The sequence below is a fragment of the Notolepis coatsorum genome (genome assembly GCF_963971535.1).
Source record: "Notolepis coatsorum genome assembly, chromosome: 2".
Lineage (NCBI taxonomy): Eukaryota > Metazoa > Chordata > Actinopteri > Aulopiformes > Paralepididae > Notolepis > Notolepis coatsorum.
The window spans coordinates 191,781,052-191,793,153 of record NC_140166.1 but is presented as its reverse complement, the minus strand read 5'-3'; the positions used below and the strand labels follow the sequence as shown (position 1 = coordinate 191,793,153).

Below are 12,102 nucleotides of genomic sequence, written 5' to 3'. Positions count from 1 at the left end.
CCAAATCTATAGAGCAGGGGTTGAATCTTTTCTAAACCTTTTCAACCCTGGACCAATTTTGGGTCATGATCCATCAGAAACCAGGCCTTAGAATGAAGGACAAGTGTGTTTCTTGATCATTAAAAACAACAGATTGGGCATTTCTCAGGGTGAACCCTAGTCCACCCACGTCTTTGCTTCTCTACCTCTTTTTTTCCAGACCTGGCTGGACATGGGAGAGGAGGGGGTGGTTTAGCTTTAGCTAAATGTTCCCGTCGTCTTTCAAAAACACACTGTTTCCCTTCCGCTGCATGGTTTTCACCATGGCCTGCTCTACCTTTAAAGGGAGCCTTGGTATATATTTTTATCCCTGTCTCTCGGGGCTCTATAGTGTAGCGCAGCACTGCACACTGGCCTCAGGGTAACCCAGACTGAGGGGGTGTCGGGCTGAGCGGCCTGTGGCCCGGGGCAAGAGCCGCGCTAACTTTAGATCACGTCGCCTCATGGCGGTAAAAATAAACACCTTGCCATTACCAAGGGGGGGACTTACAAACAAAACACATGACATTTTCCCATCAGAATTATATGATGTTTGTGGCCCATATTACTGTGTACAGAGTCTCCACATAGTAACTGGTTGACTCCTCATAGTAACTGGTTGACTCCACATAGTAACTGGTTGACTCCACATAGTAACTGGTTGACTCCACATAGTAACTGGTTGACTCCACATAGTAACTGGTTGACTCCTCATAGTAACTGGTTGACTCCTCATAGTAACTGGTTGACTCCTCATAGTAACTGGTTGACTCCTCATAGTAACTGGTTGACTCCTCATAGTAACTGGTTGACTCCTCATAGTAACTGGTTGACTCCTCATAGTAACTGGTTGACTCCACATAGTAACTGGTTGAGTCCACATAGTAACTGGTTGACTCCTCATAGTAACTGGTTGACTCCTCATAGTAACTGGTTGACTCCACATAGTAACTGGTTGAGTCCACATAGTAACTGGTTGACTCCACATACTGTAGTAACGGGTTACTCCATGCAGTAACAGTTTGACTTGCACAGTAATGGGTTGACACAAACAAAAACAGTTGTCTTTCATGACCGAGATTTTAGATAACTAAACGAAATCTTTTTTAGCTGTGACCAGCAGCTCTATAGGTCACTCTTATCGGTCTGTATGTCCACAAATTTCCCCACCCTCTAGCGGCCACAGGTTTCACCCTAGGAGGCTGAAATTGGGCATGGACATTGTGTGTGTGTGTGTGTGTGTGTGTGTGTGTGTGTGTGTGTGTGTGTGTGTGTGTGTGTGTGTGTGTGTGTGTGTGTGTGTGTGTGTGTGTGTGTGTGTGTGTGTGTGTGTGTGTGTGTGTGTGTGTGTGTGTGTGTGTGTGTGTGTGTGTGTGTGTGTGTGTGTGTGTGTGTGTGTGTGTGTGTGTGTGTGTGTGTGTGTGTGTGTGTGTGTGTGTGTGTGTGTGTGTGTGTGTGTGTGTGTGTGTGTGTGTGTGTGTGTGTGTGTGTGTGTGTGTGTGTGTGTGTGTGTGTGTGTGTGTGTGTGTGTGTGTGTGTGTGTGTGTGTGTGTGTGTGTGTGTGTGTGTGTGTGTGTGTGTGTGTGTGTGTGTGTGTGTGTGTGTGTGTGTGTGTGTGTGTGTGTGTGTGTGTGTGTGTGTGTGTGTGTGTGTGTGTGTGTGTGTGTGTGTGTGTGTGTGTGTGTGTGTGTGTGTGTGTGTGTGTGTGTGTGTGTGTGTGTGTGTGTGTGTGTGTGTGTGTGTGTGTGTGTGTGTGTGTGTGTGTGTGTGTGTGTGTGTGTGTGTGTGTGTGTGTGTGTGTGTGTGTGTGTGTGTGTGTGTGTGTGTGTGTGTGTGTGTGTGTGTGTGTGTGTGTGTGTGTGTGTGTGTGTGTGTGTGTGTGTGTGTGTGTGTGTGTGTGTGTGTGTGTGTGTGTGTGTGTGTGTGTGTGTGTGTGTGTGTGTGTGTGTGTGTGTGTGTGTGTGTGTGTGTGTGTGTGTGTGTGTGTGTGTGTGTGCGTAGTGAATATAATAGATAATATAATACCAGTTTTGTATTGTATTACAAATTTACAATTGAAGTGAAAATAATATTATTTCATAAACATTATTATACCTTTTTCCATAGGTGTACGACAGTGGGGAAAACATGGGGAGAAAGAAAATACAGATCTCTCGTATCCTGGACCAGAGGAATCGACAGGTAGCCCCACACAAAATATTACATTGTGTCTCTAAAAATCGTATAAAAAAAAATTTGTTGTGAGCAGTTGTGTTTGTGCATGTGTTTAATCATGGAGTTGTTAAAGCTCTATTGACAAGCTTTGTATGCATTACAGATATATTCAAAGCTCTATAACCGCAGCAGATTCTGAGGGTTAAGTCAAAACTCGTCCTAACTAATTAGTGCAAGTTCGCATTGTGTTTTCAAAGGGATCAACAGAAAGCTCAAAGAGTCTCTACAAAGGCCCGTGGGGTGAAAACACAAGCCGCTGCTGAGAATAAAATAAAATAAAATTACCCTTTTCTCTCTGAAGTCTCCTTTCAAATCCTTCAGTCAAGGAACACTTGGTGCTGCCACCACTGGTCGCCAATAAGATCAGCACCTTGACCTGACAGGTTTTCGCCTAAAGGTACATGCCTAAGTAAATGGAAGATTGCTCCACTTCTGCAAGGTCAATTTGCATGTTCTTGGTATCTAGGAACATCTAGGGACCTGGGGGTATGTATTTCCAGTGTCAGAAATATTGTGTCTGTTACTAGGCTGAGTAAATTGTAATGAATAAATGAATTATGATTAATTATGATTTATGATTTTGATGATGATGATCAAAAATTGATACGGGTAGGAGAAAATGCTCACTGAGCTCATTCACCACCTTATTGAGATCATGTGTACAAAAAAGATACAGTAATTAATGATAATCGACTTTAATTATAAATTCATATTTGACCTTGAACTTGACCTTGACCTTATTATGGCCAAATCATACATCTATGGATAGGGAAAATGCTCCTCTTTCCAATGGCAGGGTTGAATCTGGATTTTGTAATTTCTTGCTGTTTTTACGATAATTAGCATTTTCCGATAAATTTGTATTTCCGATAAAACATAATATAAAACATCTGTAAAAATGAAAATATACACCTTGACTACTGTTTTTGATAGGGTTATGGTCTTTACTCTTGGCTACAAAAAAAGATATATATAAAAACATTGACCTCTTAACATCCAAGTGTATCCAGGTTCACGTAGCAATGGGGGTGGGATCTCAGTGCCTTAACCCCTGGGAAGGTGCGTGCATGGATGAAAGAATGTACGAGGATGCACTTCTCGGGGGGAGGACAACTGTAAACTATGGATGAGTCGGTCGCAGTCAACCAGCACCTGCTAACACGCCTGACCCTTTAGCTCAGCCGCTCCCACCCATTGCTACGTGAACCTGGATACAGATTCACAGGGCAGTGAGATCCCACCTCTGTCACCAATGTATGTAACCGAGTGGATATGAACCTGGGACCATAGGATCCACAGGCGGCCACACTAACCAGAGCTAAAGGGTCAGACCCATTAGCAGGTGCTGGTTGACTGCGATCGACTCATCCGTAATTTACAGTAGTAATGTGTTTTATTGGTGACCAGTGGTGTCAGCACTGAGCGTTCGTCAAGCTTCCTCCGAAAACCACAGAAGAAGGCTTGGCTGGAGGATTTGAAAAGAGGCTTCAGGGTGAAGAGGGTAATTTTATACTGTATGTATTTCAGCAGCAGCTTGTGTTTTCAACCCACCAGCCTTTGTCGAGACTCTTTGAGCTTTCTGTTGATCCCTTCGAAAACACAATGCGAATAATTAGTTAGGATGAGTTTTGACTTAACCCTCAGAATTCACGGCGGTTCATTATAGAGCTTTGTATATATGTAATGCATACAAAGCTCATCAATAGAGCTATTAAAACCCCAACCTTTATAGAAGAGATGTTGCTTGTTGTTACATCACTGCTCCATGTGTGCTGCACATTCTAATTTACTGGCTTATTTCTTTCATCCACCCCTGTACTGTAAGTCATTGTTCAGTCAGTCTAAACTAAAGTAGATTACTATATGTTCTGCTATTCTTGCAATGTGTATCTATTTTCCATTTTTGTCTTCATTCAGACCTTTTCATCCAGAAAGAATTATACTTTAACAAAAGTGAACAATAAGCAATAAGCGGAAACAAGTTGACACTGCGTTGATAAATAAACAAACAAATTGTATTTCTCCTATCTCAGGTGACATTCACCAAGCGTAAATTTGGCCTGATGAAGAAGGCCTATGAGCTGAGCGTGTTGTGCGATTGTGAGATCGCCCTCATCATCTTCAACAGCACCAACCGTCTGTTCCAGTACGCCAGCACAGACATGGACAAGGTGCTGTTGAAATACACAGAGTACAGCGAGCCACACGAGAGCCGCACCAACACCGACATCCTGGAGGTATATTACTGAAGATGATGTCATAAAAGCAAAAACGTACAAACTTCTCTCTGTTAAAGGAACACGCCAACATTTTGGGGGATTTGCTTATCGTCGTCTCCAGAGAGAGACAAGAAGATAGATACCAGTTTCCTCTCTGTGCGTTCAGTAGGAAGCTATCTGGCTGCACGTTAGCCTAGCTTAGCACAATGAATGGAAGCAGACATGGCCGGTTAGCCTTGGCATTGTCCAACTAACACCTCTCCCGAAGGCTACCCGGCCATGTCCACTTCCATTCATTGTGCTAAGCTAGGCTAACGTGCAGGCAGCCAGATAGCTTTCTACTGAACGCACAGAGAGGAAACTGGTACATATCTTCTTGTCTCTCTCTGGAGAAGACGGTAAGCAAATTTCCAAAAATGTTGGCGTGTTCCTTTAACACTTTCAGTGCCGGCCATTAACGTTGATTAATGTCCTTGGATGCCAGCATCCACTTCAATGATAGCGTTAAAAACGCATAATTTATGTTTTAAATTATGGCTATGTGTCTAATCTGCCCGTCGCTTATCAATGACTTGTTTGCAGTCAACATTGTCGAAACGGATTGTTTTTTAATCGGTTCATATCCTTTTTATAGCATTTCGAAAAGCTATCATTTTCTCAAAAATTTCAGGAAAATAGAAAGATTCCGTCATAAACGGCATTTATTGGAATATTCTCGAATACACTAGACACGTTGTCATTTGTCGGCCTATTTATGAATCGTTTTCAAATAAACGCTAGATTATCGATAGTATATGTGTACTTATGCACGCTATAGAAGCAAGCTGAGAAATCGATTCTCTTATTTCCTCAACAGCACACACACACACACACACACACATATACACATACGGGACACGCTGTTATCTCAGTGAAAACAGCTCTGATTATCCTAAAACTGGTAACCTAGACTCTTTACCTTAGATCAGATGTTCTCCAAAAAGATTATTCCAATTCCTTATTGCCATTCCAAATATCGATCGCGTTTATTGATTGATTATTGGCTGCTGTAAATATATATTCCACCAGGCTGCTTTCCATCTCACGATCACTTCCCTCTTCATCAGACGGCTCGCCAGCATAGTGGAGCCAGTAGGCTCCCCCCCCACACATCCACCAGTCTAATCGAATGAGCTGCAGTTACACAGGGATAGACGATAGGGGGCGGTATTTTCCCATCGGAGCTCCTAGAGGGGCTGCTGTACCAACGGGAGACTCGGTTGATGAAATATGAATTCAGATCGCTAATAAATAATAAAAAAACGACAATTAGCGTCGTCGGCATTCAGCGGTCGGGGCGAAATAACAACATAACACGTCGCTGGCACTCAAAGTGTTAAAGATGTTACTGTGTAAGATCATCCGATCATTTGAAGTGTGGACCGCGTCCGCTCAACCGTGTACTACGATAATGTGAAATAGGCTTGTAATTCAGCGGTTGATTCTACACAGATCTCTTTGCCAGCTTGACGCCATGAGAACCTTGTAGACTGACCCAGTAAACTATCACTGTATGGTGTATTTGTGGTTCAGCCTAGTATACATGATCCTCATTACAAATGATAGAAAATGTTACAGTGTGTCTCTCACTAACGCTGCTTGTGTGAATAATTCCTCCCATGTGTGCTCTGCCTCAGACGCTGCGTAGGAAAGGCCTTGGACTGGAAGGCGTGGAGATAGAGAGCGAGGAGAGCATGCAGGTGGCAGCAGACAAGTATCCCCTCAGAGAGGGAATGGACCTGTCACTGGCGCGCCAACGTTACTATGTCAGTCTACATACTTCTGCTTTTGCATGCACATACTGTACATATACACACACACACACACACACACACATTATTGTATTTCTATACTTGTGAGGACTATTAACTAAATTCCATTGACTACATTCATTCCCTAGCTTCTCACTCTGACCTTAACCCTTAACTCTCAAATGGGCTAAGTGAGGACCAGCCAGAATGTTCTCACTTTAACATATTTACCTAATCTTTCTATCTGTGAGGATGACACAGATTGACATACACACACACACACACACACACACATGCATGCACACACACGCACACACACACACACACACACACACACACACACACACACACACACACACACACACACATGCACACACACACACGCACACACACATACACACACACACACACGCACACACACACACACACACACACGCACACACACACACACACGCACGCACACACACACACACACAGTGTTTCTCACACCTCTGTGTTGCGGACAGGTGTGTCAGAGAGGAACAGTCGTCACGTCAAAAGAGAAAAGTCCTGCACACTGTCTTCACTTACATTCAACTTGATCAAATACTACTTTTGGAAATGTAAAAACGGACATGAATTGCATTTAACCCTTTCACTGCCACACTACAAAGGGTTAACCATTTCGCTGCCACACTACAGACGGTTAACCCGTTCACTGCCAGACTACAAAGGGTTCATGAAAATGTTTTTATTTTTTTACTTAGAATTTACATTTTCTCCTCAGGCTCCATCCCTTCTCACCCCAGAAGCCCAGTTCATGGTGTCTGTGGGCTGTGAAAATGGCCCCAGCATGGGCTCTCACAGACCCCCAGCCTATAAGCCCCTGGGGCCCAGACCAGGCCCCGCCAACCCTGCCGGGTCACATGCTGCCTTCATGTCTCCACATTCAGGTGAGTTTGCCCCATATTGAGGTCAGCTGTGACGCCCAGTGTTTAAAACTCGTGAAAACTGTGTGTTCACCTTGTACCTTGTCAGTGACAACTAGGCTAGTAAGGCTATGTGTATTTCACAGTGGCTTCTGTGCCATCAGAAATTAATTGGAAATATTTGTTAATTTCCAAATGTCACAAACATTTGCAATTTGTCAAGGGACCCTCATTTTCATACAGGTGCCCCAACATGGGATCTCAACCCAGAGGTTGAGCCTAGACTGGGTGAGTTACTGGTCCTACAGTACGAGAGTGAGACACGTCAGTGTAGGTGACAGAGAGAGAGATGAATGGTTCCTGTAGTGTTACAGTGTTGGTGACAGAGAGAGGAATGGTTCCTGTAGTGTTACAGTGTAGGTGACAGAGAGATGAATGGTTCCTGTAGTGTTACAGTGTTGGTGACAGAGAGAGGAATGGTTCCTGTAGTGTTACAGTGTTGGTGACAGAGAGAGGAATGGTTCCTGTAGTGTTACAGTGTAGGTGACAGAGAGAGGAATGGTTCCTGTAGTGTTACAGTGTAGGTGACAGAGAGAGGAATGGTTCCTGTAGTGTTACAGTGTAGGTGACAGAGATGAATGGTTCCTGTAGTGTTACAGTGTTGGTGACAGAGAGAGGAATGGTTCCTGTAGTGTTACAGTGTAGGTGACAGAGAGAGGAATGGTTCCTGTAGTGTTACAGTGTTGGTGACAGAGAGAGGAATGGTTCCTGTAGTGTTACAGTGTAGGTGACAGAGAGAGGAATGGTTCCTGTAGTGTTACAGTGTAGGTGACAGAGAGAGGAATGGTTCCTGTAGTGTTACCGTGTTGGTGACAGAGAGAGGAATGGTTCCTGTAGTGTTACAGTGTTGGTGACAGAGAGATGAATGGTTCCTGTATTGTTACAGTGTTGGTGACAGAGAGAGGAATGGTTACTGTAGTGCCACAGGGCCATTTCACCATGTCTTATTTAAGCTAGCATAGTTTACAACCCATTTTTAGGATATCACACTGCATGAACTCTTATTTCTACTGGGCCAGCATCTCTCTGTGAATGTTCCTGGAGTGTTCTGATTGAATACATACAGTAATCGTTATACAGTGATCCTGATTCTGTGCTGTGCAGCTGTGAACTCACAGGAAGTGTGTGTGTGTGTGTGTGTGTGTGTGTGTGTGTGTGTGTGTGTGTGTGTGTGTGTGTGTGTGTGTGTGTGTGTGTGTGTGTGTGTGTGTGTGTGTGTGTGTGTGTGTGTGTGCTCAAGTCAAAACATGCCTATTTTTTTTTACACTCTATAATTATTAGTACATACAAGCTGATGTACTATGATGTCATTCAACATCAACACAGACTAATATATACATTTTTAGGATTGTTCATCTAATACTTGTAATTTAATGTAATTGTTACAATACATTTACTCAAGAGTGTGAGTGTTGATGTGCCGTGACCAGATGTGCTCAGAAGACATCCCGATACTGATACGGAGGTCAATCGAAAAGGAGAAGTTGTGATTTATCACAGATGCAGACAGCGAGGGAGTGACAGAGAGAAAGGGGCAAGAGAGAGAGCGAGAGAGAGAGATAGTAGTATGACAGAAGATGAATGACTGAATGTGTGAGTGAAACAACGTTTTCTACCCACATCTCGTTTTTCACTTCCTGCTTTTCTTTTCCCTCCCTCACTCTGCAGGTATTGGCTACTCCATGTTCTCCCACGGCAACCTGAGCCGGGCAATGGAGATGAAGACGCCGCCCCCTCTGAACTTGGGCAACGAGAACATGCGGGTCGAAGCTGGCAATCCTGGCATGGGGGGCACACGCGCCAACCTCAGCTCTGCTGTAAGGAACACCCTGTCATTGGTCAACGTGGATCATCCCTAATTTCAATGTTGACACAAAAGCGGAGACAGAGACTGGGCGTGTGTACAATGACATATTTATTATAATTTAGCAGTGAAATGTATGCCTTTTATAAAGACAAAAAAAAGAAAACGGACAAAAGATCACATAATCTTACAACCACATAAATGATCTGTGATCTCCCACAAACAGTTTTACACTGCAGTTTTGCTCATTCTCTCACTCTTGCTCATATCTTTGAGATCACTGTGATAAATGACATGTGGCAGGTGTTTGACTGCCTCTCCGTCTCTGTGTCACAGAGGGGCCTGTTGTACCAGGGCTTGCAGCACCCAGGCAGCCCCATGGTGGCCATGGGCAAGGCGGGCCTGCTGGGCCACCACAACATGGGGGGGTACGGCCACCCATCCCCTGGAGCGTCTGGTATGTCTGCTTCCATTTTGTGTCTTGGAGTGAATAGAGGAAACAGTTTTTATTCTCTTTTTTTTTTATTATTATTTGAAGGCATTTCTGTTTTATTGGATGGTAGATAGTGGGGAACAACTGGACAAATGAAAGAGAGGAGGGGGGGGGGGATGATTAGCAACAAAGGCCATGAGTCTGATTTGAACACAAGCTTACATATATACACAGCATGCACACCAACCCGCCGATCCACCAGCATGTCAGCATGTCTCACAGTAGAGAACACGTGAAGTGAATGGAGTCTCAATAGTAGGAAACAGTAGTCAATAGGAAAATGATTCACCAAAGAGAAAACACAACCAATATGTTCCACTTGTGTTGATGTAAGTGTGATTAAATGATAATATATTTATTTGTCACCTCCCTCTGTCTCTCTCCAGAGTACTGTCACCCAGGCTATTCCCACTCCGTGGGCCTCCAGCGAGGAGGGATGAGCCCCTGGCAGGCAGCCCAGTCACCTCAGGAGCCGCATGGGCCTCATGGCAGCCCAGCGTAAGCACATCCATATACCGCTATAATAAAGCACCTTGGTATATAGACAAAACATATGGTGTTATGTATCACAGGTCAAATTTTTTTCTTCTTTATACAATTGTCAGTGTTGCTTTAAGTTTAAGTTGCTTTAAGTTCATTTTACATGATTGGTTTTACCTTGTCCCAGGGTAATAAAATACTTTCTAATCTTGTCAGCTGTGAATAACTATAAAACATGCAAAACCGGAGATACAGAATGAATTGTTTTGGACACATTTAGAACTATTATACATTTATAAATGCTTACATTTCAGAAGTATAATTCATGATGCAAATAAACAAAGGTAGATGAATATATCAGATGCAGTAATGACAGTATGCATTCATATTCTTTGCAATCAAGCCATTAAATGTAGCGCCTCATCTCTTTCCTCTTGTTGTTCCCAGGATGTCCAGTGGAGGGTGCTCCTTTCCCTCCCAGACCTCCACTCCAACCTCTCCTTCTGTCCCTTCCCTCAACCTCAGCATCAAATCAGAACGCTCCTCTCCTGAGCAGATGTGCTCTCCCTCCTCCCCGCCCCTGCACCACCTCAGGCAGCATTCTCCAATCAACAACCTCGATTCTGCCTGCCATACCTCTCCAGAATCCTATTCTGCCAATGAGCGGAAGGAGTTTCCCAAAGCCTACCCATCACTAGCAGCCCAACAACTGGGAAATGAAGAGAAAGGAGAGCCGCCTCTCAGGCAACTAGAAACCAGTGATGGGTGGCAGAGATAGCTGGCTGGTACAGTACAGTCCACCCCTCCATCAAACCATGCCTTTCAGCCAGCTATCCTCCATCAAACCCTGCTTTTCAGCCAGCTATCCTCCATCAAACCCTGCCATCAAACCCTGCTTTTCAGCCAGCTATCCTCCATCAAACCCTGCCTTTCAGCCACCTATCCTCCATCAAACCCTGCCTTTCAGCCAGCTATCCTCCATCAAACCCTGCTTTTCAGCCAGCTATCCTCCATCAAACCCTGCCTTTCAGCCAGCTATCCTCCATCAAACCCTGCCTTTCAGCCATCTATCCTCTATCAAACCCTGCCACCTCCCATCAAACCCTGCCTTTCAGCCATCTATCCTCCATCATCCTGCCACATGGTGTCTCACACAACACACACACACACACACACACACACACACACACACACACACACACCCTCATGTACATACACACATACATGCATGCACATATATACATGCATGCATGCAAACACACACACACGCACGCACGCACACACACACATGCACACACATAAGAGGTAGAGATCTGGTTCATTCGTCCACATCATCCCAAAGTGGAGGCCTCTCTGTGTCTCCCGGTGTAGAGCAGGTCTCTGCTGTATAATGAACATCTGTCTTCATCTCTGATTGATCCCATGAGTAGATGCATATAGGCATTGCTCTTTTGTTCGGTTGGGTTTGTTGGATAAGATTTCCTTTCCATGCCAAGCAGCTTTGAATTAAAATGTTAAATTAGTTTAATTTCCTTTCCGTGATTGATTGAACATACCAACAGTAGCACAATGGGACCAATTGAATTGCCCCCGAAAGTGCAAACTCCACCTATCTGGCCTAGTGGAGTTGAGCAAACGCTCACATTAATTCACCATTTGTAGTGAATATGTTGTAAAATGGTTATGAAACCACAAAACAAGTGTGTTCTCCACTGTGTTGTTGTGAGAGCTCCAGTGAACAGCCGAGGCCAGTGGAATCCATTCATTAAGCCACTCTGTTACTGTACATATATAACTTTATCGCTTTGGCCTCTAGCCCAAAAATCAATGAAGTGGTCACCTCACATGAGACCACTTAGGTCTCATGTAGCGGAGATATCTCTGCACTGAGAGATTTCTGAATGGACTTTTTTTTTATGGAAGTTTGGGCATCAATACATCTCTCTCAGGGATATGGCTGATTGGTTTATTTAGAATGCTTTGAAATGGTTTCTTTTAATATTTCTGTGTAAGACTGTAAATGCGAATAAGCTGAGCTGCTGCCATAGCGGTAACATATGGTCTCGTCTTTTTTTCTTTGCTTCAATACAAATAAATACAAAATTGGAGTCTTCAG

General features: G+C 44.0%; 1 protein-coding gene across 1 annotated transcript; it reads left to right on the top strand.

The window, feature by feature from the left end:
* Positions 1-2,142: 2,142 nt before the first annotated feature.
* On the top strand, positions 2,143-10,764 carry mef2b (myocyte enhancer factor 2b; the record flags this gene model as incomplete). The annotated part of the gene is made up of 8 exons (XM_084307309.1): positions 2,143-2,199; positions 4,266-4,469; positions 6,128-6,256; positions 7,008-7,173; positions 8,878-9,026; positions 9,350-9,470; positions 9,893-10,004; positions 10,434-10,764. The coding sequence occupies exons 1-8, from the start codon at positions 2,146-2,148 to the stop codon at positions 10,762-10,764; spliced, it is 1,266 nt and encodes a 421-aa protein (XP_084163435.1). The 5' UTR covers positions 2,143-2,145.
* Between the last annotated feature and the right edge of the window lie 1,338 nt (positions 10,765-12,102).